At 44.8% G+C, this 27,974-nt stretch overlaps 1 protein-coding gene and 2 pseudogenes across 3 annotated transcripts; 2 read left to right on the top strand and 1 right to left on the bottom strand.

Moving 5' to 3' along the window:
• The first annotated feature begins 36 nt into the window (after positions 1-36).
• Positions 37-27,971, top strand: med24 (mediator complex subunit 24). The gene is made up of 25 exons (XM_083634615.1): positions 37-111; positions 636-781; positions 1,750-1,832; positions 1,984-2,022; positions 2,101-2,174; positions 3,545-3,768; positions 4,804-4,915; positions 10,465-10,615; positions 11,209-11,322; positions 11,927-11,980; positions 12,156-12,238; positions 13,368-13,454; positions 13,759-13,858; positions 15,029-15,171; positions 16,421-16,526; positions 18,034-18,221; positions 18,429-18,528; positions 18,914-19,089; positions 21,946-22,210; positions 23,278-23,459; positions 23,549-23,642; positions 23,912-24,011; positions 25,684-25,770; positions 26,829-26,977; positions 27,694-27,971. The coding sequence occupies exons 2-25, from the start codon at positions 637-639 to the stop codon at positions 27,808-27,810; spliced, it is 2,973 nt and encodes a 990-aa protein (XP_083490741.1). The 5' UTR covers positions 37-111; position 636; the 3' UTR covers positions 27,811-27,971.
• Positions 7,001-8,038, top strand: LOC310774891 (manganese-dependent ADP-ribose/CDP-alcohol diphosphatase pseudogene; annotated as a pseudogene). The gene has a single exon. The product of its transcript is annotated as a manganese-dependent ADP-ribose/CDP-alcohol diphosphatase pseudogene (transcript).
• Positions 8,354-10,063, bottom strand: LOC310774889 (negative elongation factor A pseudogene; annotated as a pseudogene). The gene has a single exon. The product of its transcript is annotated as a negative elongation factor A pseudogene (transcript).
• Positions 27,972-27,974: the final 3 nt, after the last annotated feature.

The following is a 27,974-nucleotide window of genomic DNA, read 5'->3' as shown; positions in this document are numbered from 1 at the left end:
TTGGCCAATCAGCGCTTACGAGATTTAAAACAAAGATGGCGCTACTTGCATTGTAAACCAGAAAATCTGTAAACAAATATTTGTCCAATTTTGAAATACTGCAGGCGTCAGGTAAGTAGCAGCCTTGATGATACATACATTGATTTTATTTTGTTTTATTACAGTCTCATTAATCTGTTTTTGCACTATACTTAGCTAATTTAACGTTAGTAAATCCATGAATGGCATCGGCAGCTAAATGCTAGCTAACTGTCTGTCACCATTTCCAGCTAACGTTAGCCAGCTATAGCTAATGAGTAACGTTAGTTTAAGTTAGAAAGTTACGGCGAAATAATGGCTTTGTGCAATAAGTTAGCTTGTAAAGGATTCGTGTGTGTGTGTGTGTGTGTGTGTGTGTGTGTGTGTGTGTGTGTGTGTGTGTGTGTGTGTGTGTGTGTGTGTGTGTGTGTGTGTGTGTGTGTGTGTGTGTGTGTGTGTGTGCGTGTGTGTGTGTGCGCGCGCGCGCGTGTGTGCGTGTGCGTGTGCGTTTGTGTGTGTGTGTGTGTGTGTGTGTGTGTGTGTGTGTGTGTGTGTGTGTGTGTGTGTGTGCGCGCGCTGGTGTGTGCGTGTGCATGTGTGTGTGTTTCTCCTACCAGGATGAAGGTGGTCAATTTGAAACAAGCCATTCTTCAGGCTTGGAAGGAGAGATGGAGTGACTTTCAGTGGGCTATCAACATCAAGAAAAACTTTGGGAATATCTTATGGGACTATCATGGGACATGGGACTATCTTAACCTGTCAGGTCAGAGAAGAGACAGCATGTAATGGTTTGACATCAGGATGCCCTGGAGTGTGGCCGTAATGCCCCTTCTATCCACACGGCCAGTTTGGCATGCCCTGTATTGAACTAGCTGCTGTGCCCTTCAAAGAAAGTTGTGGATTTCCTCATTTAAAGCTACATCAAGCAAACAAAAACACAGCAGTAGCCTGCAGAGGCATTTTAGGGAACCTCTGTAATTTGTAGCATCTACCGATAGGCAGACGCTGTGAGGCATTTAGAGGACATCAGTAATTTGTAGCTACAGAAAATAACCTGTTATACTTTGTTATCATGTGTTATTGAACATATAACTAACTTTGCACTGCACTCTGAGGCATCTTACATTATGAGCTGTATCACACTGCAGTACTTCATTTCTCTATAGAGTGCCAAAGTCACGCCCTCTTCTGCGTTCAGCATGCGCACCAAGGGATTTCATCCTCCTTTCATTTTTCCATCTACATGCCATAAAATGCTTATAAATATAGTTGTACTTGGTCAAACCAAATGAGTCAGCTTTATATTTAGAATCAGGAGAGACCATATAACATTTCACTCTAAAAACTAAAATGGGGAGGGGGGGGGGGTTATGATCTCTCCTGATTGTAAATATAGCTGAATCGCTTGGTTTGACCAAGTAAAACTATTTTTATAAGCATATTATGAAATGTAGATGAAAAATGAAATCCCTTGGTGTGTATGCTGAATGCAGAAGAGCGTGTGACTTTGGCACTCTATTAAAATATGTATTTTGTTGAGGACGATTTTAATAACCATTGGTTTTGGCCTTGGCGCCCTACATTTTGGCTGCGATGCCCCAATAAATTTGTACCATATTTATCAAAGGCCAAAGTGGCCTTGTGCTAAAAATGGCTTAATTCCAGATCTGGTCAGTTACCTTTTGATCAGTCAGGTTGATGTTCATGCTGTGTGTTGTTTGTGTATTGCAGAGGCTCTTATGGAGCAGGCATTGATCGGCCCCTCTCCTAACCCTCTGATCCTCTCCTACCTCAAATATGCCATAAGTTCCCAGGTGAGAAGAAGCCCCTTGTGAAAGTTTTGCAATCCTGTTTGTTTACAATGTGTCAAACAATGATTAAGTGCACGTGTTATGGAATCTGATGCCATGACTTGTGTTAAAGCATCCTCTCTCTCTCTCTCTCTCTCTCTCTCTCTCTCTGTAGATGGTGTCTTACTCCAGTGTCCTCACAGCCATCAGTAAGGTAATAATATGCTCATGAGTGTGCTTTCTTTAAAATATGAGCTGCAGAATTTTCAATAAATGGTCTCTTTTCCTGTAGTTTGATGATTTTTCTCGGGAGCTGTGTGTCAAGGCCCTGCTGGAGATAATGGATATGTTCTGCCATCGTCTCAGGTGCGTTCAATTTATCTTAAAGAGAAAAAAGGGAGCTTCTTGGATATTTAGGATCACAATTTAATACAGAAGTAATGTACAAGTGTACTGAAAAAGTTTACCAACGTTTAATTTATCCAAATCACTTTTATCCTCATTTTAATGATTAAATGTCATTAAATTATTCTAATTTTCGAATACTGTATCCAACTGTGAAATGAATGCTTTGCCCCTTAGATATTATGCGAAACATCACTTAATATTATCAACCAGGTACAGCAACCTTGCAGAAATAAAAACCATGCCTAATAACAGAAACACATAAATTGCATAAATATTAATATTGGTACTAAACTTCCATGCCCTATATATATTTAAAGCATGTGGTGAACATGCCTAAATATAGACACAGCGCATAAATCTTAAATCACATCTCGTAAAACTTTAAATCAGTTCTTGCAATCCATTGACGAAGTGATTAGAGCGGGGGTTCCCAAACTGAAGAATGTCGCTGCCCACTTTGGAATCTGAAATTCTTCCAGGGCCCACCTCACTCTTTAATCACAACTCTGTTCAACACATAAGACTAAGATTAAATATTTCCCGATATCTTTTTTTATTTCATAAATGTAGCGTGTGAATTTGGGCCCACGGCGAATTAATAATCCATCCACATACAAAAATTGAGGCGAAATACCCAAAAGCCAGATTTACAATATTTTCTCCCACCCCTTTACTCATCATAAGTTTGCATGCATAACACTTGTTGAGACAACATTACTGTTTTTCTGTGGGATCATTGCGGCCACTCTCACAGGCCCATAAATTGACATTAGGCGAAGATCAGGTACTCACTTGAGTAGCTACTTTCTACATAGGCTACCTGCCATACCTGCTACCTGCCAACATTAGGCTGTGAAAAATGCTACCTTATCTGTAAAGTCCCCATTGAACCCATTTCCATTCAGATATCTTGAGGTGAGAGGTCAAGGGACCCCTTTGAAATAGTTTTCCCTCGCAAATAATGTAGTCTACCTTTGGACCGTTATTTAGCTCCCTTCCCGACAAGCTAGCAAGCATCACATGGTTCAACTTCACTCTAGCTTTAAAAATGAGCCCGCTACAGCCGTTTGATTTCCTACGAAAAGTGTTGGCAGACCACTCGCGACCCACCTGCAGTACTGCCACAGCCCACACTTTGGGAATCATTGGATTAGAGAATTTTATATGACATTTTCTCTTTTCCACTTGTTGGTTTTCCACATGTCCTTAAAAGTGCTTTGTAGACTTTTGTTTTTGAAAAGCTGTTAAATGAAGTTTCTTCTTCTCATTATTGGCATTATAGCCTAAGCCTGCTATACGAGCTAAACTAACAATCTCTAACCCTGTAGCTGCCATGGCAAGGCGGAGGAGTGCATGGGACTGTGCCGGGCCGTGCTGGGCGTGGTGGTGTGGCTGCTGCAGGGCTGCGCCTGGTACTGTGAGAGGCTGAGGGAGCTGGGCCCTTCCCCCAGCACAGAGGCCAGTCTGAGGGCCTGCCAGGAGCGGCTCAACACCCTGATGAACAGCCCCAAGAACAGAGCACTGGTGCACATCGCCAGGCTGGAGGAGCAAGGTAACAGGGTTTTGTGTGTGTGTGTGTGTGTGTGTGTGTGTGTGTGTGTGTGTGTGTGTGTGTGTGTGTGTGCGCGTGTGTGTGTGTGTGTGTGTGTGCGCATACATGGTATTGTGTTTCACACACTAGAACAATGCTACGGTTTGCTGATATTGCAGGCCAATATTATTCTTTTTTATTAAATATCAGATATCGGCCAGTCAATGCTATAGAGGTTAATCTCTGACCACAGCTACATAAAGACAGCCTGTAAAACCTTTAAGCCTGTAAAACATTTTCTTTTCCTTACCCATTTTATTTAGGTAAATGTTGAATTGTGTTTTTTGTGACTTCGGTCTTAAAGAAACACTCCACTGTTTTTCAACCAGCTTTGTAGCATTACAAAATCAGTAGTATATCAGAAAACTGTTAACAGTTTTACAGTCATTCATTTAGTATGACTATTATTTAGAGTTGATTCGAGTTGAGTTGTGGACCACTAATGTCATTTGTGCATGAAAAACATCAGTTTTCCACAACTGAACTCAAATCAACCATCAAGACAATAACTGTCAAACTAACTGAATAACTGCAAACGTGTTTACAGGTTCCTGATATACTACTGATTTTGTAGTGATACAAAGCTGGTTGAAAAACGCCACTAATGTATCCCAGAGTTTCCTTGCCATTTGATTGGGTGAATTATTTATTTTATTTTTTATTTTTTATTTAACCTTTATTTATACAGGTGAATCACCTTGAGACCTGGATCTCATTTTCAAGTGCGACAATTTTCAAGATCCACCAGGCAGGGTGGATCTCCCTGCCTCATGCCTCATATAGCTGCTAATGCTAAAAGATTTCCATTAGGGAGTTCATACTTTTTTGGCATATTCCCCCCTCCCAAAATTTCAATATTGAATATCGGCTATTGGCAGCTTCAATACAAAAAAAATATCACTATCAGCCTTTAAAAAAATCCATATTGGTCAAAGCCTATTGTGCATGTGTGTTAAGAGAGATGGAAGTCTGACACTGTTCTTGCTTCCCCTGCAGGTTCCTGGAGCAACGTGGAGCAAGCAATTCTCAAAGTGACAGAAAGCGTTGGCAGTGTATCTAATCAGACACTGAGAACTAAACTGGAGGAGAACGTCTCTTTAGTGAAGGGGTGAGGATTCCCACATCATATTCCTCATTATGTATTACTAGAAACTAGGGTGAGAGGTGAAAACTACTCAAGTACAAGTACTTGAGTAGTTTTTTTGAGGATTTGTACTTTTTAAGTATTTTTATGATGCTATACTTTTACTCTAACTTGAGTTAGATATTCTACTTGAGTACTTTTAAATGTACACTGAGTAAATGAGTAAATTCAGATTTTTGTTTTGCACACCGCACTATGAAAACAGCACGGTAGCGTTGGGACTGCTCGGTGAGAGGACATGGTCCAGAATCACTTCCACATTTAGGGCGCCCAAACTGTTGGCTCGTTAGTGCAGTGGCCAATTCAATTAAATCACGCTGAAGACTGGCCAATTTAATTAGACAGGTTTAGAAGATCAAATTGTAATGATCCCCATCGCAAAATGGATGTATGTGATTGTGATATTGCTGCTGCTAGCAGCTCTAGCTCGTCTGGCAAAGGAGAGAATCGCCAAACAGCATCCCTGCTGCATCTGAACGAGCTGTTCAGTAAGAAAGACAAGACAGGGACAGCTTAGGTAACACTGGTAACATGTGCTGAATGTGTGAAATGTATTAGGGTAAAATAATTAAAATATAAAACTTTTTTTTCATATTTTATTTTCAATTTTTATAGAACATACAAACAAGACAAACAGCTCAGACACAGGAAAAGAAAGAAAAAAATACATGATCGACATCATCATCATTACGACTTGGTGCCATCAGCCGCACAAGGTGCTTATGTGCTTGCAAGAGACAATGCGCATGAGATCCCACCCAAAAGGTCCACGAGACACCACCTCTAACCTCAGTCACTTATTCTTAACCTCGTCAAAGTAGGCCAAAAACGGGTCCCAGACAGTTGAGAACCTTTTGAACGAGTTGGTTCTCAGGGACCTGAGTCTCTCCATCTGTATGACAGAAATCATGTCCATCAGCCACACCTGAAAAGAAGGTGAAGAGGAGGACTTCCATTCCTTCAGAATAAGTATTTGGGCAACAGTTGTCCCCAGTGTCAGAGATTGTTGCACAGCTGTAGGGAAGTTCAGAGAGGACTCTGAGCAGCCGAAGATGGCGAGTTCTGCCTCCGGCTGTAGAGGTATTTTGTAGGACTTGGAGTACCAGTCAAATAGTTTGGCCCAGAATCCAGATAGTGAGGGGCAGAACCAAAAAGCATAAGAAAGTGTGCCCTCTGAGACCCGACACCTATCACATAGGGGTGAGACAGAAGGATAAATCTTGTGCAACCTGTGCCTGGAGTAATGAAGACGGTGAGCAACTTTAAATTGAATCAGCTGGTGTCTGCTGTTAATTGAGCAGAGTTGGACGATAGACAAACTCCTGTCCCATATAATTTCAGATGGATCGACACCGAGTTCCTCCTGCCATGCCTCTCTAATCCTCATAGTGGGTGCCCTGATGCGGCCATCAAACAAACACACAAACCTAGAGATAAGATGCTTGGAGTGAGGAGGGCTTAACAAAACATCGAAAAAAGCATGTTCATCCGGGAGGACTTCAAAGTCATGAATCTTGGATGGAACATAATGTCTAATTTGTATGTATTTGTAAAGATGCGTTTCGGGCAACTCAAATGTCCTCTTCAGACGATCAAAGGATGCAAATTGGCCATCAATGTATAGGTATCTGATGCTAACAAGCCCCTTCTAATATAAAACATTTTTAAAGTAACTTAAATGTACTTTTACTTGAGTACTTTTAAATAGGCTACTTTTTGCCAGACAGCTGGCTGCCAGCCTACATCTGGCTATGTCTGAAGGAAGGAAGCTGACTGACAACCCTGAGCAAGTATCCGAAATGCTCGAGTGACATCAAGGAATTATGTGAAGGAAGGAAGCTGACTCACTGACAACATGTGATGTCATCAGTGATGTCAGTTGAGCAATTGTGATGTCATCAGTGAGTGAAGACATTGTGACCAACTGCACATTGTGAGGAGGTTGAGAAGCCACCGGTACTTGGTTAGCTTTTCCTGTATAGCCAACCTGTTCAGTAAATAGACTAAATACACACTACTGATATCAATATTTGTAAGAAACCATCGAGAATGGACGACCAGATGCCAGTGTTTACGTTCGGTGTGATAGCTGACATACAATACGCTGACATCGACGACGGCTTTAACTTTCTTCGGACGAGGAGACGGTACTACAGAAGCAGTCTCCAGCTGCTGAGAAACGCTCAGGAGAGCTGGTCCCAGTCACCCGTCAAGCCTGCATTCACCCTCCAGCTGGGAGACATTATCGACGGCTTCAATAAAAGGCACGATGCCTCAGACCGAGCACTGGACACTGTGTTGAGAGAGTTCAACTCCGGCCCCAGTGCCAAGGTCCACCATGTGTGGGGCAACCACGAGTTTTGTAATTTCAGCAGGAGCACACTGTTGCATTCAAAGCTCAACAGCAGCACATCCTCCTCTGACAGCCAGGGGGCGCCCAGTGCTGCTGATATTTACGCCTACCACTTCAGCCCGGCCCCGGGCTTCAGATTTGTCCTGCTGGATGCCTATGATGTGAGCATGCTGGGCAGAGAGGGGTCCAGTGAGAAATACACCGCTGCCCTCAATCTGTTAAGGGAACACAACAGCAATGATGATCTCAACTGTCCTCCAGTGTCTGAGGGTCTAGAGCAGAGGTTTGTCAAGTTCAACGGCGGGTTCAGTAAGGAGCAGCTGGATTGGCTGGTTGCTGTTCTGTCCCAGGCTGACGAGAAAATGGAACGAGTCACCATTGTCAGTCACCTCCCTGTTCACCCCAGCTCCACCCAGCTGGGGTGCCTGGCCTGGAACTTTGAGGAGCTCCTGGCCGTGCTGCGCTCCCACAGCAGCGTGGTGTGTTTCATGGCTGGACACGACCACGACGGCGGATACCACCGGGACAAAGACTCGGGAGTGCACCACCTCACCTTAGAGGCCGTCATTGAGACTCCCTCGGAGAGCGGCGCTTTCGGCACCGTCTCCGTCTATGAGGACAGGATGGTTCTGAAAGGGACCGGCAGGACGGCAGATAGAGAGCTGCTGTTTCCCCGACGCCAAGCTGACAAAAGATGGTTGGAGGTAGATCGAACAGAGGCAGTGGTGGCCTAAAGGTTAGAGAAGCAAGCTTGTGACTGGAAGTTCGTCAGTTCAATCCCCGGGATGGGGGGGATTAGATTAGTCACTCACGATTCAGTAGGTCAGGATTGGCTTGGTTCCAGGCATTATATAAGGATTTTTCGAAATGTCATATGGAGAAAATGAATGGGGAATTATCTTTTAGACCTGGGAGACATTGTTTTGTTTGTTTGTTGTTTATTTACATGTCAGGTCACAGTCATGTGACTGTTGTGCTCTATTGCATATCTGCTCGCAGTTATTGCAAATTCGTGCTTGTTTTGGATTTGACCAAACTCATGTGTTTCACTAGAAGGTTGGAGACGCTGGAGAGGATGTGCCACGGCCTTGAGAGGATGTGCCATGGGGAGATGCTGGAGAGGATGTGCCATGGGTGCACTTTTCTTGGGGTGTGCCCGAACTCATGCCAACTCGGGACGTGTTGGTGATGGGCTTGTATTTCTTCAGGCGGGTCCACTGTCCTGTGGAGTAGTTAATTTCCAACACGGTGTCCACCAGCATGCTGGTGCTGCCGGTGCCGTCCGCCTTGGGCACGACCTCCGTGTGTACGCTCAGCTTGATCTGGATGACATCCCCCTGCTCCGGGCACGGGTTCTCTCTGGATCCAGCCAGGAAGCCCAGGATGAGGGCCTTCTCTGGCCTGGTGACCTTGTTGGCTGTCTTGAACATCTCCTGTGCCGCGTACATCTGGTCTCTCGTGAGCGACAGGTTCTTTTTGGGCTGGGGCTGCGGTGGTGTGGGGGCGGGGGTCTCGGGCTGGCAGGCCAGGGCCCCGTTGCTGGGGGGCGTGGAGGCTAGCGTGCTTGGGGAGGTGGGGGAGGTGGGGCTGGCTGTAGTGCTGGCGTTGTACATGGGTGTCCTCGGTTTCCCACCCGGAAAGGTGGCGCTGGAGCCGCCGTTCGCCATGGCCGACTCCTCTGGCTGAGGGCCTGACTGCAGCATGTCCCGACCTGAACCGCCTGCGTTCGCCTCTGAGCTGAGAATGTAGGAGGAGGGGGGCACCATGCTGGGCATGGCCGGTAGGTAGCTGGTTGATGGGCGGGCGCTCTCGTTGTTCAACGGCCCCAGTTTCTGTGCAGACTCTGAGACGAGGCCAGCAGTGTAGTCGGGTGTGGCGTTCTCCACGACAGCAGCTTCTTTGGCTGCTTCCTCTCCAGCAGCCTCCGTTTCCAAAGTCTTTCTTCTCCTCTTAGCCTCTCTGCCGGCTCCGAACATGTCCAGCTCTGAGATGTCCAACAACTTGACCCCCCTCTCTTTGCACACGGCCGTCCTGGCCCCGGGGGGTTGGATGGGTGTGCGGTTACTGGGAGGGCCGAACACGCTGGGGGTGGTGGGGCTGCGGAACGGGGCCTTGAGAATCCTCTTGAGAGGTTTAGCGGTGTCGATCTTTTTGACCAAACCTCTCCCTTTGGCGGGAAAAGGCACTCCTGCTGTCTTTTTCAGCTGTTGGGTTGTCTCTGTGGATTTCTGTAGCAGCTCTGCCCTGAGGGTGGCGCTCTTGCACTTCCTCCTAAGCTGGAAGTGTTTGACGGGCGGCGTGAGGGGTCCCACCAGGGTGGTCAGGGCGCTGTTGTTCAGGTACTGACACTCCAGCGGCAGCATTGCAGACGCTTCACACTCGCTCACTTTCTGTCGGAGCTCCACGAGGATGTCCTGCACATTTGGATTCTGCTCCCCCAGGTCCAGATTGAGGGAGCCCGTGTCTGGGAAGGACTTCAGGATGACAGCTACCATCAGCACCCAGGGCTCCCTATCCACCGTAGCCAACTGGATGATTTCCGACAGGGCCTCCTTCATCTCATCAACAGTCCGCCGAGGAAGATGCAACATCCCGAGCAAGAGTTTCAGCTTCACCGGAGGCGACAAACTTGAAAAACACAACCGTATGTTGTCGATTACTGAAACGGTGAGGACAGAAGCAATACTGGAAGGTGCCCAGAATTCGTCGGTAGATCCTAGTTTATTATGAAGCCACAGGCCGGTGTCGCTATCCTTCATCCTCGAGCCGATTTCTTGTCTATGACTTTATTGTGTTGATCCTTGATGTTGTTCTTGTGTTTTTAACTTAACGTCAAATAAATAAAGTCAAATTCTTCTTCTTTGGTGTTTTATGAATCAAATCTTCTTCTGTGGTGTTTTATGGCAGTTGGCATCCTTTATGCTGCATTACCAGCTCCTTCTGGATTTATCCATACACTGTTTCCCTACATTCTGTCCCTCATGCCCTGTCACTCGGTCTATGTGAGCAATTGTGACGTCACCAGTGATGTCATCAGTGATGTCACTCGAGCAATTGTGATGTCATTAGTGATGTCACCAACACATTTTGTTTTGTTCCACCTGAACTTGACATTGTATTTATTATGTGCCCAGTGCCAACTCTTCTACTCTTCCTTCAGTATTCCCCTGATGCTGTCAGAGCAGTCTGACCCACCGCTCCACTCCTCCTTCCCATCAGTGCATGCCTTCATCATGCTGGAGGGGACCATGAATTTGACAGGGGAGACACAACCTCTGGTGGAGCAGCTGATGATGATCAAGAGAATGCAGGTGAACATTTTGGCTACAGTCTGAGAAGTCTTCAAGGCTTTACATACTTTGGCGGCGCACGCCTCGCCAAATGCGCCGAGGGGTGCGCCGCGGCCGGCGAGCCTGCGTGCGTGCAGCTCCTCGAAAACGTGACTCGACACAAATGACGCGAACAGTGCAAGTATAATATAATATAGATGGGGAGATAACAGGAGATAGTGAAAGCTATTACCAAGTATATGCACTACATTCTCTCCTTGGGCTAACTTCTAGTCATTGAAATCCTAGTGAAATCACACAATTGACTAATTTTGCTGGGGACTCCCCTGCGACCCCTCGTCAAGCTGACGTTGGAGTATATAGGACCAGCTGCCACGGGCAAGGCTCCAAGTCGAGGCGGACACAGAAGTATGTTTCAGCCTCTAATGTCAAAGCTGTTATTGAAACCACCTTTCGAAGATTGCATTGGATAAAGTTTTGGTTTCAAATAATTTTTTCCTCTTTTTTACCCCTACCCTACTACGAAATATAAGGTGGTGGTAGTCAATAGTTCTTCCATTCTTTTCATGTTTTTTTTTAAGCATCAGTACTTTGAAATTGTCTGTCCTCCACAGCGTATTCCTGCTCCTCTCTTTGTGCTGGAGATCTGGAAGGCCTGCTTCACTGGCCTCATTGAGTCACCAGAGGGCACAGAGGAGCTCAAATGGACTGCCTTCACTTTCCTCAAGGTCTGTCTCACTGATGTTGAGCACTGGCCTTCATGGCTACTGGTGATCTGCCACAGTGTCTTCCGTACTTGCTACATACTACTTTCATCTGATGGTGTACTCAATGCTGAACTGTTGAGTGGACTTTCAAGCTTATGAATTCATTCGCTTTTTCATTTATATTTATATTTGTAAAATAATATTCCATTGAATAGTCTTGTCCTGTCTTGAGCCAGTAGTGCAGTAGTGTATTTATTGCCTTTGTTATACCTGATTTGTGATGTTTGTCCTTGTTCCTTTTTACTTGACTGCACTTTGCAACTTTGGCTACATTAACATGCACACAATATGTGACTCCTGTATTACCAATTGTCCAATAGTACGATTAAGTGACCACATTCCTAATAACCCAGTTTACATGTGTTTATTGCCAGGATTGTGTTTGTGAGCGACATACCTATATACATGGGCCACACCTTACTTGCATTGTTGTCTTAAACACGTTACAATTTTGTGTGTGCATGTAAATGTGGTCATTGTGGTCAAGGAGAGTGGGGGGGAGTGCATTATTATTATTATTTTTAATGTTTACAATTATTTTATTATTATTGTCTCTTTCTCTTAGATCCCACAGGTTCTGCTCAGACTAAAGAAGTATCCTCAGGGAGACAGAGGACAGGTAAACTGCTTGACTCAATGGTGTCTTTCACACAGCAAAACAGACCGTCACTTGACGGCCAATTAATAACGGCAAGCAGACACGGTCTAAAAATGGCAACAACAGGTGTTTGTTTTGTCCTGTAATGTGATTAACCGTCATTGTCAATTTTAAATATGGCAAATGCCTTTTCCAGGACTTCACAGAGGATGTGAACAGTGCCTTTGAGTACTTACTGAAGCTCACGCCACTGCTGGACAAGGCTGACCAGAGATGCAAGTAAGTGCTGCTGCTGCTGCTGCAAAAAAAAAACTTGCCAGAATCGCCATTATTACCTGTGATATCTGTGGAGGTAAATGGTTGAAGTGACAGATGGTCCTGTGGCTGTAGGTTCACAGGTTCAAACCCCACTCCCGGTGGCTCACCTGGTAGAGCGCGTACCATAAAGTGTGTTTAATGTGTTTTTCACTACCAGAGACTTTTCAATAATATAGAGATGGTGCATTCCCAGGCTCCTCCAATAGTAAGAAATGGTACGCTGCCGGTCTCCTAAATGGGCGTGGTCACCTCTCCCCTTGATTCAAGATTTTTTTTTTCTATCCCTAAGCCTCTACTTGTAACTAAGATATTTGCTTACCAAAATCTCGTGAGAGTGTGTTGCTGAGACAGAGACAGGTCTTGAACAAAGATAATCTTCTCCTGATCTGTCTGTCTGAAAAATGCCGTTTTAGTGTCACAATGTTCAGAAGATATGTGACTTGTGGAAAATGTGCCCAATATTTACTTTGATGGTTATGGGGCACAAGAATCTGTCATAATCTGAGATCACATTCACATCTCACATTGACTCCAATAGACCCAGGACCTGGAGAAAGTCTCCTAAATCCCCCCTGCTGTGCCGTTGTTTTCCTATGGGGGAGTGCGGCACTTCTCCACTAGGTGGCAGCGCTGCTACCCTTGGCATCACGCACAGCTCGATTTTGCCACCTTGCGCTGCACTCAAAGTTCAAAATATCTCAACGCTGACCTGTCATGAGCGCAACCAATCAGAGGAGAAGAAGCCGCTGTATGGGACGTAGTGCCAGAGAGAGGCAACACCGACAGAGCAGAGCCGGCGGCCGGGTTGTGAAGCTCTACCTCTCGGTGAGAAAAGTGCAGACCTCTTATCATGTGAAGGCGCCTTAAGGGGGCGTGGCAATGGCAAACCATGGGCAAAACCCACGTGACATAGATACAGGAAGTGACTAAAGGCAGCCGTATATTGCGGGACTCAGTCCTGACTGAGGGGGCGTGTTCCGGTGGGAAAGTGACATCGGTGCATACCATCTATAAGACGATAAACGATTACAACCTGCTAATAACAACAGCGTGAAATTGATGGTATTTTCCCCCCTCTTTCTTTTCATAGTTGTGACTGTCTCAGCATGCTGCTACAGGAGTGTAATAAGCTGGGGCTGCTGTCTGACTCCAACACAGCCAACCTCACCTCTAAACGGTACGGCTTCCCCTCCACTCTGAAGACATGTCATGCATGACGTTTCAGGAATCAAGCGTATCTTAAGTCCAGCACTAACCCCCTTCATCCTGTCTCTTTCTCCTTTGTACCCTGAACTCTCTTGTGTTCACCGTGGACGAATTTCCATTCTTGTCAAATTCACAAATTCACGCACACGCACGCACGCGCACACACACACACACACACACACACACACACACACACACACACTCCATCCTTTGCCTCCCCCCCTCTTCCTCTCTATCCCACTCCTGTTGAACGTTTTCTTCGGGGCTGAGGGCAGGGAGTACGCCCCAAGGTTGAAGACCGCAGATAATGCCAACATCCAGCCGAACCCGGGTCTCATCCTGAGAGCCGAGCCCACTGTCACCAACATCCTCAAGGTAGAGCACCTTGAACTGGATCTACACCATGTATTCTTACGGCGGGGACACACCGGTACGTGGAACTTGCGCGCATGCGCTGCGCAGCGCACCTCCGCGCAGAAGTCGCTTAAAGTGTCCACACAGAGAGCGCAGCTCACTTTGCGCGCTCTGCTCGTCCGCTATATATTTTGCCCCAGATCTACTGTCTTCGTTATCATGGGTAGTAAATAACGACATAAATATACAAAGTAATATGTTTGGGATAACTGTTAATGGCTACCTTCGGCGTTATAAAATGCAATTGCATCATATTAAGTCTCTACTCCCGTTTTCCCAGTGCGTGCTGTTGTAGAGAGAAGGCGAGTCCTAGCTCTCTACTTGTTGCTCCGCAGGCAACGAGCCCCTAGAAGCTGCTCCCCCTCTCCAACTGCTGTTTCTCTCTTTCCACACTTCCAAAGGGGCAATCAACAACGTAAATAAACATTATTTCACTTTGAAATTGGTTTTATTTGACGAATGTCAAAGTTCCTGTCTGCCCTGATCTGATCTGTTCTGCTTGACAGAGTCGCTCACGGGCGCAGACGGCCGCGAAGGAAAATAGAAATCCAGGCTATCTTGCGCGCCCTGAGCGTCTCCGCTGAGCTGAGCTGCGCGCTGCGCGCAATTCGGTGTGGACTGACAGATCTGTTAACATGGTGTCCTAATAAAAACTGGCTGCGCACAAGGTCGCGAATGGTCGCGCCGCTCAGCTTACGTGCAGGAGTCACGTGTGGTGTGTTTTCACCGTTAGAGTGTGTTGCAGTGCTGATGCAGGGATGCTTGTGATTAGGGTGCAGAAATGTCCTTGAAATCTCATAAAAAAATACAAGTAATTTGTGCAGGTAGGGCAAAAAGGGGCCTTATAAAATATATAACGAAATCGATAAAATGAAACTATATGCTGTTCATTCCTTGGATGATACTGCCACTCAGTCACAGATATAAATTCATCTGGAAGGCCATAACTAACTGGAAAGATATTGAGCTAATTCAATTTTCACAGTCATACATCTTTTACTGATGAGGCAGTGATCAATAAAGAACAGAGGTGATTTGTGGAAAAAGATTTTTACTGATGAAGTTGGATCACATCCAGGTACAGAAGAGCGAAGTGAAATGTCATCTCACTCCTCTCTTCTTCTCCATCAGACGGTAGATGCAGACCACTCCAAGTCCCCCGAGGGCCTGTTGGGGGTCCTGGGCCACATGTTGTCTGGGAAGAGCCTGGATCTTCTCCTGGCGGCTGCAGCTGCCACCGGGAAGCTCAAATCGTTTGCTCGGAAGTTCATCAAGTGAGATCATCTGAGATTGATTGCTTTTTTCCACATTTCCATAGCGGGGTTTTGCAGTGTCAAAAGATACTAAGGGGCGGTTCCGGTGATTTTGCCTACATTTCTTTGTTGTGGAGACAGGCGACACCCATGATAAGTCAGAGAAACACATGAGGATACCTCCCTCAACTACTTTTGTAAATAGCCTATGTCATGATAATGTTTTGGAACAGGGGCTTTCAAAGTCTGAGACTGTGGGCCTCCTCCCAAACAAAGCTTGGAAAAAGGAGCCTCCCTCGCTCACTTCCTGGATGCCTATGTGACCAATCATGATTATGTTATTTGATCCCACAAGTGTGCCAAGATAGCCTGATATTGCTGTTGGACACACTTCAGACTACACCAAATACATAAAAAAAAAGGTCTGTCTGCGGGCATATACGTACTTGTTCTGACTCTATGAAAGTGGAAAAACTGTCAAATTACCCAAAACTACTGTATCTCTGAAGTCTGAACTATCCCTTTAGCCAATTCACACACATTTAGGCCATTCTACGAGATCTCCTTTTAATAACTAATGTAATGGTTGCCCCCCCCCACTTCCATTCACTGAGCCTTCCCTGAAACTGCTTGGAGCCTCCCTGGGGATGCCTGCCTCCCACTTTGAAAACCTCTGTTTTAGAATAATGCGTTGGATTTGACATTATTCAACCACTTACTGTGTGAATGGGTAAATATAATATAATCAGACCTTAGGTAACAGTGTGGTCCCAGGGGAATATCTGGCTCCAACAATTTGGATGATAATTACACGCATATAGATTACCCAATTTAGTATATACTTCACATTATTCTAAAAAGCCATTGGAGACATTAGGAAATACAAAGTAGAGAAGAAACCAAGAATGAAAATAATTGATAGATTTACGATTTGTAGGGCTCTATCCAGAGACGTGGCTGTTTCCTACAGACCTAAAAAGAGAAGCGAGAAAGCAATCATAGTAACTGAAAGTAATTGAGAAGTCCTTGAGTTTGATGCGCAAGTGAGCATGGGAACCCTGTTGCAAGTTACATGAGAATTGCAAAGCAAATTCCATTACACCCCAGTCATCTTAGTCATCCTATTCACGATTCTTAGAATCATAACAGTGTTTATTTCAAATGTTGGCAGATATTTTTGGGCCCCATTGGAAAACGACCTCAGAAGGGTAATTTATTTTTTATTTTTTACAAGCTGTCTCCTCGCTGTTTTTCTTTCTTGTTGTTACAGGCTCAACGAGTTTCCCAAACACATCAGCGGTGAATCAGTGCGCGCCCTGCTCTTCGACATTTCCTTCCTCATGCTGTGCCATGTGGTGCAGACGTACGGCTCCGAGGTCAGTGTATAGGGAAGCAAAGTGAACGTCACTTCCTGCTTCAGCACTGTACCAGAGATTTTCTTCCACAATTTATTTCCCCATAGACATTTTGTAAAATGCTCATAAAAATAGTTTTTCAAGGTCAAACCAAAAGGTTCAGCTATATTTAGAATCGGGAGAGACCATAGAACATTTCACTTGGACCAAAACTAAAATAAACCTGTATCTAAATATATCTGTACCGTTTGGTTTGAACAAGTAAAACTATTTTCATAAGCATTTTACTAAATGTCTATGGGAAAATAAATGGCGGATGGAAATCTCTGGTACAGTGCTGAAGCAGGAAGTGACGTTCCACTTTGCCTCTATGACAGCGCTAGCGTCCTCATGCTAAGACGTACGGCTCCGAGGTCAGTGTATGACAGCGCTAGCTTGTCAGGGTCAGTGTTGGGGGTAACTCATTACAAAAGTAACATATTACATGTAATATATTACTTTTGGCAGTAACTCAGTAATATAACTTATTACTTATAGGATTTCAGTAATATTATACCAGTTACTTTGTCAAGTAACTCAAGTTACAAATTGAGTTAATTTCTTTTTTAATCAAAGCACATAGGCCTATTTAAAAAAGATAATTTCCTAATCAAACTGTTAGAGATGGGATAGTTAACGCCATTAACGGCTGCGTTAACGCAAGACTCTTAACGCGCGATAAAAAAATGATCGCCGTTAATCTATTTAATCTATTTTTTATTTTATTTTATTTTTTATTTTTTTACCTTTATTTATACAGGGGGAGTCTCACCCGAACAACCGAATAAACAGAAACCTGTTCACAAGGACTTACTTCTAGTCATTATTTATGTTGCACACACATATTTTGAATGGCTTCGACAGACTTCAAATGACCCATTTTAATCTAGATTAATCTAGATTAATGACCAGGATTAATCTAGATTAAAAAAATTAATCTATTCCCATCTCTATTTATGCAAATAACCACTATAGATGATAATCACAAAGGAAAAGAATAACATTTAGAATTTTGGATTGTTTACATTGACTTCAAGGCAGTTGAAATTATTTTTCGGGATGGTTCCGGGGCAGCGATGTCATTCTGTTGCTGCTGTTGTTTTGGTAAAAGTAATGCAAAAGTAGTGTAATAAGTAACGAGTTATTCTACACAGACAGTAATATTGTAAAGTAACTTATTACTTTCAAATGAAAGTAACTAGTAATATGTAGTATATTACATTTTGAAAGTAACTTGCCCAACACTGGTCAGGGTGCACAGTATTACAACAGTTCAGCCTGCTTTTTCAGTGCAAGGCCACAAGATGTCCAGAGAGGCTCATTTTAGGATTTACTTTGTATCGTGCACACAGAAGATGCATCTAGAGCTGACCTCAAGTTTGATTTATTCATATTGTTTATTTAAGGGACATTACAAATTAACCACTAGGCTCCTATTGGTGGGTTCAGCCCAGAGACATATACCTGCTTGTGTGTCTCCCCTCTACAGGTGATCCTGTCAGACGCCAGTCCTTCAGGAGGTTCAGGGGAGACGCCCTTCTTTGAGACCTGGCTGCAGACCTGTATGCCAGTGGAGGGCAAGACTCTCAACCCAGACCACCCCTGCTTCAGACCCGAGTCTGGCAAGGTGGAGAGCCTGGTGGCCCTGCTCAACAACTCCTCTGAGATGAAGCTAGTGTGAGTGGCAGACAAAACAAGTCCTCTGAGATGAAGCTAGTGTGAGTGGCAGACAAGTCCGGAGTTGAAAGTTCACCGTGACGAGCGAATGTTATTATGTTGATCAGTGATTGGAGAATAACATGGCCTGGCAAGCCTTTTTTTCAAATTTGATCTTTGACCCCCTGTTGTCATCCTGACATTTTGACTTGTTGCTTTGTGTCTCAGTTCGATGAAATGGCATGAAATCTGCCTCAGCACGCCGGCGGCCATCTTGGAAGTCCTCAACGCGTGGGAGAACGGCGTGCTCTCTGTGGAGGCAGTTCAGGTATATCCATTCTCCTTTCTGTCCGTATTTCCTTAGTCCTGAGTATATCCTTTTCTAGGAAACGGCTCTCGTCACACTCGTCAGAGCTGTGACTGTCACCCTATTCGCTGCAATGTTCCCTCCCCTTTCCTTCTTATGCATCTGACTCATCGCACAAGTCAATATGACGTCTTCTGTGGAAAGTGAGGAGTAGCGGTGTAGCTTGCAACAGAGGTGACATCCCAAAGTTGTGTATATTTAGTCAACTGACTTCTCTGTTCCACTCACACGCAAACGGGTTAACCCGGAAGGGAGAAACCCCCCGTTTGCGCCCCGCTGCGTCCTTCCTCTTTTCTTTCTAGTCAAATGTGTCTTTCCGTCACTCTCTCCCTCTGCTTTTCTGTAGAAGATCACAGACAACATCAAGGGCAAAGTGTGCAGCATGGGCATCTGTGCCGTGGCCTGGCTAGTGGCCCATGTCAGGATGCTGGGGCGGGACGAAAGGGAGAAGCCTCAGACCATGATCCGGCAGCTTGTGACCCCGCTGTACGGCGAGAACACACTGCAGTTTTACAACGAACGGTACAAAACACCTTCAGCACATATACATGTACCACTCAACAAAAATGCCTTTTTTCGCCAGATTCATGTTTGTGCAAAATTGACCCAGTCCCTTTTATGATGATGATGTTGTGACATTCATTAGTTATTGTTGTAAAGGTTTCCATGAAACTCACCTATCATGACTCCTCGTTACAGCTCCTTTCTGACCTTGTACATTGATTGTAGCACATTCCTACAGGAATTCATCATGTCATCCTCTGCATTTTTCTTAGTTTCTTGCAAATTAACTCACTCGTAAGCCCCCCCCCCACACACACACACACACACACACACACACACGCACACACACACACACGCACGCATGCACACACACACACACACACACACACACGCACACACACGATCCGCGGTAAAACAGCTGTGCGCCCGCTGTCTCATTGTTTTCCCTTGGCGACGCCCACCACTTGAATTTGCCACCTTGCCCTGGGGTCAAAGTTCAAATTGTTTCAACTTTGACCGACTTACCGCCAGTGTAGGAAATGTAACAAATATTTTTGAGTGCATCTTTTGCCCCACTGTCTAAAAAATGGGGGCATTTACAAAATTCCGGGGGCACTTAGAAAAATAGTAATTAGTGCATAAAGTTCAGGGTTGGCACGGGTCTGGAAAGTACTTGAAAGTGCTTGGATTTAAGGGGGGGGGATCTGAAAATACTTCCATTTATAATGAGGTCTAGGGGTGGGACAAAATATCGATACTCACGGTATCGCGATATTTCCACTTGCGATACGTTATCGATACACTGGCACCAAGTATCGATATGTTTATTTAAAAATAATAATAATAATAATAATAATAATAATAAACAGGCTAAAATATTATGCCGTGTGTGGTAGTTGAAACATAGTTTCAAGTTGACGTTTATTTATGCTTGTAGTTGAAACAAAAACATAAATACTGTAGGCTACATGAATGGAAATGTTTGATCATTAATATCTACTTTTAGAAATTATAGGTAGGTAGGTTATATAGGTTTTCTTGTTTTAATAATAATAATAAAAAGACTTAATGTGTAACTTTTCCTCCGTGGTATCGAAAATGGTATGAGTGAGTGAGTGAACTCTGAGAGAGTTCATGTCAATTCTGCTAATAAATACATAATACCTGCTTCTTGCCTTTTAGGGGTATTTTTTTCTCTTCAGTTACACAGATATCGTGATGTATCGTAGGTTAAATTTCTTCCAATATATCGATTATCGCAGAATCGCTGTATCGTGATAATATCGTTATCGAGGGCCAAGTATCGTGACCATATCGTTTCATATCGTATCATATACCATATCGTGAGTTACTCCACGATTCCCACCCCTAATGAGGTCCTTAGAAGTGGTTGGATTTAGCCTACCAGAATCTCTGAGTTTGAACCCCGTGCACTCTGTCATCTCTAAATGCACCTATGATACCATTGTTATGTCATCAGTAGTGCTGCTGGGCCAAGCTTGATACACTTTCTTCCTTGGTGCTCGGCCAAGCTTGATACACTTTCTTCCTATCTACAGTATCACTTCCGCATAGGCTACAAGGATACGGATTTGCTGATCGCTGAGCTGCCATTGGCTGTTGTGCTCTCTCATAGGCGTTCTTAGCTCAAATATGCGGCTGGTCGCATATTTGGTATGGTGACCTGCAGTGGAGACATTTTTATTTTCATCTCTTTTTTCCCCCAGGCTTTATTGCTTGAAAACTGCTTGAAATGTATCATTACAAAACAGTGGCAACCCTGAAGTTGCTAAAGTGTAGCGTGTCTGTGAACAACAGTGCTGTTTGTTTGTTTATGTGAGTGTGTGTGTGTGTGTGTGTGTGTGTGTGTGTCTGTCTGTCTGTGTGAACAACAGTGCTGTTTGTGTGAGTGTGTGTGTGTGTGTGTGTGTGTGTGTGTGTGTGTGTGTGAGTGAACAACAGTGCTGTTTGTGTGAGTGAGTGAGTGAGTGTGTGTGTCTGTGTCTGTGTGAACAACAGTGCTGTTTGTGTGTGTGTGTGTGTGTGTGTGTGTGTGTGTGTGTGTGTGTGTCTGTGAACAACAGTGCTGTGTGTGTGTGTGTGTGTGTGTGTGTGTGTGTGTGTGTGTGTGTGTGTGTGTGAATGCTGTGTGTGTGTGTGTGTGTGTGTGTGTGTGTGTGTGTGTGTGTGTGTGTGTGTGAACAACACTGCTGTTGTGTGTGTGTGTGTGTGTGTGTGTGTGTGTGTGTGTGTGTGTGTGTGTGTGTGTGTGTGTGTGTGTGTGTGTGTGTGTGTGTGTGTGAACAACACTGCTGTTGTGTGTGTGTGTGTGTGTGTGTGTGTGTGTGTGTGTGTGTGTGTGTGTGTGTGTGTGTGTGTGTTCTTCATCATCTTCTAAACAGCTGGCAGGTGCTGAGTGTGTGTGTTAGAGATGGAAATGGACATAAAATGAATTGAATATAAATAAAATGATCCAAATCTTGGGGGCATTTTTTGCCCCTTCATCACGGTTTTTAGGGGCATTCTGAGATTTCTTGGGGGCATTTTGGCCCCTGGCTCATTTCCTACACTGCTTAGTTACCAGTGACCTCTGCTCTATCTTGCGGTGAGAGAAGAGAAGATGACTTATCATGTGAAGGCAGCTTTATGATGCTCTGTATTATTGCACTCTTAACTGTCAATCAGTGTATTATTGCACTCTTAACTGTCAATCAGAACACTTAGCAGTTGCCTTAACCTTTTATTGACTATGGACTAAATCTCAGTCACCTAAACCCATGATCAGATACAGATTAACCCTTGTAACCCCTCTCTCCTTAACAGTCCATTGTTATGTGGATTAACTCTCTATGTCCGTTCGCCTCCTCTATCCAGAGTGGTGATCATGAGTTCCATCCTGGAGCACATGTGTGCCGACGTCTTCCAACAGACGGGCTGCTTGCTGCGGCCCCCGGTGGAGGGCCAGGAACCTATCCCCTACCGCAACCTGCTGCCGTCCAAGGAGCCCATCCACGAGGCCCTCAGCAAGCAGTTTCAGACAGTGCTGCGCAAAGGCTGGGTGGACAGCCAGGCTCTGCATCTGTTTGAGAGCCTCCTGCACATGGGAGGGGTCTTCTGGTTCACTAACAACTTAGTCAAGGTGGGTGGACCAGAATTGAGGGTAGATAGGTTGAGGCCCAGGACGTAGCTAGGCTAATAAACAAGTGGTAGCTTCAGATCCTCCCAGTTTAATTAAATTGTAGGTACACTGCCTGTCAAAAGTTTGGGAACACCTAGCTTTTGGAAATGCTCAATAAATAAGCTTTCTTTTTCTTTTTTCCGATTTCCGCCCCATTTTTCTCCCCAATTGTACTTGGCCAGTTCCCCCCTGCTGCCCCGGTCGCTGCTCCACCCTCTGCCGATCTGAGGAGAGCCGAGACTAACACCACGCTTGCTCCAATGGGTAGTTGCCAGCTGCTTCTTTTCACCTGACAGCGGGGAGCTTCACTGGTAGGACGTAGCACATGGGATGATCACGCTATTCCCACTAGTTCCCGTCCCCCCGAACAGGTGCCCCGACTGACCAGAGGAGGCGCTAGTGCAGCGACCAGGACAAATACCCTCATTCTGGCTTCCCACCCGCAGACACCAGCCAATCATGCCTGTATGGACGCCCGACCAAGCTGGAGGTAACACGAGGATGTGAACCTGCGCTCCTCGCGTTGGTAGGCAGATAATCTACCGCTACACTACCCGGACGCCCCATAAGCATTTTTTCTTTGTTGGTTTGCAATAAGTTAACCCAAGGTTTAGTTTTAAGGGGCACTGTGTTCCTCTATTATGAAAAGCACATTGAACTTTAACGCGGATGAAATGCACGATATGAATAACGTTGATTTGAACTATTGCTCGGTCAAAGAGGGTAGCTGGACGTATCTCGTTGGGGTATCAGAGGTTCATGTAAACAGCTTACAGTGTGGCCAATACGCCTATTTCATATCCCACTCAAATCAACCATTTTGTGTCTAAAATGCAGGAAGTAACACGATATAAAAATTAGACGGCATGCACTCATATAAATTGTATGTTTCCCTGCAGCAGATGAACAGCAAACTGGATCTTCTTTGTTTTACTTCCTGCCTTTTAGACACAAAATGGCTGATTTGGGTGGGATGTGAAATAGGCTAATAGCCCGAGGTAAACACAGCACCTTGTCGTCTCCATCAGGAGCTGCTGAAGGAGACCAGGCAGGAGTGGGCCACTCGGGTGGTGGAGCTGCTCTACAGCATCTTCTGCCTGGACACTCAGCAGATCACCCTCACCCTGCTGGGCACCATACTGCCCAACCTGCTCACAGACTCCGCCCACTGGCAAAGCCTGGCAGATCCACCTGGCAAGGCACTGGCCCAGTAAGAGAGAATCCTAATGCTTTGGTGATGATGGTGGTGGTGGGTTTTGATGCAGCTGGCGTTAAGTTGTTGTTCTGGTGACTCTTCAGGTTGTCTGTGTGGTGCGCGCTCAGCTCATACTCGTCTCACCACAAAGGCCAGCCCTCGACTCGCCAGCGCAAAAGGCAGCGTGAGGATATTGAGGTAACACACACATATTTTGTTTGGGTATTATTATGGCTGGGAATTGATGTGTTTGGATCGCATTACTCAATTGATACCCAGTCACTAGAAAAATCCAACATATTGAAGCTTTCGAATACCTCTTAATGCTTTCTGTTTTTGGACTACCTCTTGAGGCATTCAAATGTATACTGATGCCAAAAATCTGTACGATACTGATGGATATAATTGTTCAATAATACCCAGTCCCAGGAATTGTAGTCTTAACATGTCTCTCTGGTTGGTCACAGGACTACAGCAGCCTCTTCCCTTTGGATGACACTCAACCGTCTAAACTCATGCGCCTGCTCAGCTCCAACGAGGACGAGCCTGTAGCCCTGTCTAGTCCAGGTCAGTCCACACTGTAGCCCTGTCTAGTCCAGGTCAGTCCACACTGTAGGCCTGTCTAGTCCAGGTCAGTCCACAACTCTGTCTTTTTAAGTTATGCAGCCTGTGACCTTTCAGTTTGTCAGTTGTTCTTGACTCCATTCAAATTTCCCTGAGTTGACAAATGAAATTGTCCTAAGGTCCTGTTACCAGCAGGTTGGTGGCACGTTGGTGCTTGCAAGTACTCTTAAGACAATCTAGAAAGGCATAAATAAGCTCAGACAAGCCTTAGAAATGTACCATCGCCGACATAGAATGAATTATCTTTTGCGATCTTGCTTGTAGGCAGGTTCTAACTTGAGTGCTGTAGTGCCTAGTCACACATTTCTGCTGCTAATAATTGAGTGATCAGCAACAGGAGGGATAACAACAGGGCTTGTGGTGTTTCTTTTTGTATCCCCCCGCCCTAACTTCATTTAAATCCTCTTTTCTAATCAGCGCGGCTGAATGATTTTCACTTGTTTTCTGTTTGAGCAATCAAGGCCTGGACAGGATCAATCCCCAGACCGAGCCAAGATCCGTGTGTTGCCTTACTCTGGAAAACATGAATGAGCTTTTGTTCTTTTTCTTGGTGTAATAGTGAGACAGAAACTAAGAAAGTTTTGTTTTGACAAACCAGTCATTTTCCATTACTTTTTTTTTTGCTGCCTATTTAGGTTTCTTTGTCAAAACCACACAAGCCACCTTAGTTTTTGTGGCATCATTAACCATAGATTTGATTGATTTTTACAATTATTTGTGATCGTTAAAAAAAATCGTTATGTAGAGAAGAGTAAGCTTTTGCTTGGATATATAAAAAAAATGAAATCTGTGTACGCGTGCGTGTGCGCTTGGCCGCTATACGGCCTTGCCCGCCCTGCAGCTCGCCCGCTGCATGCGCTCACGTACACAGCTCGGCTGCTGCGTGGCAACTGTTGTGTCAGCTAGCCCTCCTTTCCCTGTTCTCTCCATATAGTCTCCCATACTCTATACTCCCATACTCTTCCATACGCTCTCTCCTCCCCCACATTTCCCATTCACTCCCCACCTCCCCCCCCCCCCCCCCTGCTCTCTTCTCCCCCACACCCCCCTGCTTCCCCCCCTTCCCCTCTCCTGTTCTCTCCTCTTGCTCCTTCCCCACCTCCTATACTCTCCAACATTTCCCATTCCCTCCCCACCCCATCACTCTCTCACATTCCCCCTGCTCTCCTCCCTTCTCCTGCTCTCTCCTCTGCTCTATCCTATATTTCTATATTTCTCTATCAATTGTTCAAAGTGTTATCTTTATTCTGTAATTTGCTACTGTTGTGTCAGCTAGAATTAGCTAGACATATTCTCTGTGAAGCCCTCTGAGACATGCTTGTGAATTAGGGCTATATAAATAAACTTGACTTGTCTTGACTTAACATTTTATGAATTTGTACATTGCGTAAGGCGTCTTCAGAACACTTGAAGGAAAAATGCTTAGCTTCCACTTTTGACTTTATATTTGACTGAAATGACAAATCCAGTAGATTGTAGTGGAAGGCCTCAGATGGCTGGCAGGGTGAACATCAGTCATGTGTGCTGTGATGCCTTCAGAGACCCTTCCTCTGTTTCTGCTGTGATGCCTTCAGAGACCCTTCCTCTGTTTCTCAACTCCTGTCTTCTTCCACAGGAGACCGATCCATGAGCAGTTCCCTGTCTGCCTCCCAGTGCCTCCCGCACACTGTCAACATGAGGGACCCTCTTAACCGAGTCCTGGGTAGGAACTCTTTGCTATCCTATCCACTCTCACTTACACACACTAACTAAGGTTGCAAAGGAGTGGAACATTTCCATGGGAAGTTGAGCTTGGGAATTTTTACCTTTTTCTCCCCCTTTTTGTTTGCGTGTGTTCCCAATATTCAAAGTTGGAAACTTTCCATGCAAATGAACAAGAATATATGGAATTAACAGGAATACATTTGTATTTACCTTGTCATATACATAACTATAAACATTTTGTTTTGTCATAAGCAGACATGCAAAAATTTAACTTTTGACCTTGTGAGTAGAACTTTAATGGAATGTTGCATTTATTGAACAACTAAAAATATGAATGATGAAATAAATGTATTTCCTATGATCCCCAAATCTATAAAGCACTCTCTGACACACCCTGTGTCTCTTAGAAGTGATTGTTCTATTAATTATTATTATTAAGCCTGCAGAAACAACTGTTTCACAACAGTTATTGCATCATCATCTATCTGGCATGCAGTGAGTTGGCAATATTAGTGGAGTTGACTTGAAACATCTGACAACTGCTCTGACTGCATGAAACTTAACCTCACTATTGAAAGTTTACTCCTTCACATACTGTACAAACATATTTTAGTGAAATCTGACTGCATGAAACTTAACCTCACTATTGAAAGGTTAGTCCTTCACATACTGTACAAACATCTTTTAATGAAATCAACTGCTCTGACTGCATGAAACTTAACCTCACTATTGAAAGGTTAGTCCTTCACATACTGTACAAACATATCTTAGTGAAATCACCAATTTGGACAATTTAGATTATTTTTTAACAATGAGCATTAGCTAATGTTTCCCATAGTGGATATTATGGCCTTTAGAATGGACCCTTTATTTGTAGTCATTACCAAAATATGTCTTTGCTTGGATCATGTGGTCAAGTCTCAACTGACCTTCACAATAATCAGCCGCCTGCTTTGTAAAATGAGAAAAGATTAATTGGATTATTATTAGATGATTCGTCGAGAGTATGATTCGTCTAGCCTTGACAATCCAAATTGTCTGTTCCCGTCTCCTCAGCCAACCTGTTCCTCCTCATCTCTTCCATCCTGGGCTCCAAGATGGCGGGGCCTCACACCCAGTTTGTACAGAGCTTCATGGAGGAGTGTGTGGAGTGCCTGGAGCAGGGGAGTCGCGGAAGCATCCTGCAGTTCATGCCCTTCACTATGGTGAGTTGTGAGTAGGAGTTAGGTGGGAGTAGGAGGCACGGACAGGTGGAGATAAGGAGGGGAGGGAGAGCTTGCACCGTGCCGTGGCTGTCCTCTTACTCATTCGTTAGTAAGGCTTTCCAATCACTTCTTGGATGAGATGTTTGGACCCTTGAGAATTTCCGAAAATGCCCGTAAGCGAACAAAAATGCCCCCAACACTTCACTCTGTTCACATTTTTTCATTGCCTAATTCCACTTGAATGCGACTGCTGTTCCCCAGAGGACAGTAGATGATTTGTGGGAGCTTATGGCCTCTTTATGGGCGAGGGAAATGCAGCAGTTTTTGATCAATAAACAGCCGAGCACGCAGCCTGAAGCAGAGAAGAAAATGCCCAGCCCAGACAAACTGCTGCATCAACAACTCAAATATAATGACCGGCAGGCTAATAGGAAGACTGGAGAGGGGGAAATGGCGCTATCCTCTTCTGGAAGTCACCATTTTCCAGCAGTGGGAAATGAACAAATGAAACAAATCAAATCATCGTGGTACAAATTGAGTATTTATTTTTGCAATATTCAGTGCAAATGTGTTATTTCATACTTCAATAAAATTGTCCCCATAGGGACCAAATACCCTTAAAGATCATATCAAGGAGGCCAAAAAAAGCCCTCCTTATCATGTAATGAATTGCAGTGTAACGTATCTGTCCATTATCTGTGTACCTCTGCATTCAGGTGTCGGAGCTGGTGAAGCTGCCTGCTCTGGCCAAGCCTAGAGTGGTGCTGGCCATCACCGACCTGACGCTGCCGCAGGGGAGGAGGGTCGCTGCCAAAGCCATCTCTGCCTTGTAGACACGAGCTAAGCTGAGCCAAGCTCTGCTCACTATCAGCGCCAGGAAAAACCACACACCTGGCTCTGCTCACTCTACCACATCAGCACCAGGAAAAACCTGGTTGTATTGTGTCAATTTTGTCAGCCAACATTTGATTATCTATTTGAAGGCATTCTCTCTTAA

Source organism: Poromitra crassiceps (genome assembly GCF_964638095.1).
Source record: "Poromitra crassiceps genome assembly, chromosome: 4".
In the NCBI taxonomy this organism is placed as follows: Eukaryota; Metazoa; Chordata; class Actinopteri; order Beryciformes; family Melamphaidae; genus Poromitra; species Poromitra crassiceps.
The sequence above is the reverse complement of the archived record's forward strand: the minus strand, read 5'-3'. Positions and strand labels throughout refer to the sequence as shown.

What these genes read in the sequence shown, in the direction of transcription:
- med24 (XM_083634615.1), top strand. Translation starts at nt 637, where the DNA reads ATGAAGGTGGTCAATTTGAAACAAGCCATTCTTCAGGCTTGGAAGGAG. An exon ending in TCCTCTGAGATGAAGCTAGT is followed by an intron (nt 18,222 to 18,428) that starts GTGAGTGGCAGA and finishes TTTGTGTCTCAG; the next exon opens with TTCGATGAAATGGCATGAAA. An exon ending in TCACTAACAACTTAGTCAAG is followed by an intron (nt 22,211 to 23,277) that starts GTGGGTGGACCA and finishes CGTCTCCATCAG; the next exon opens with GAGCTGCTGAAGGAGACCAG.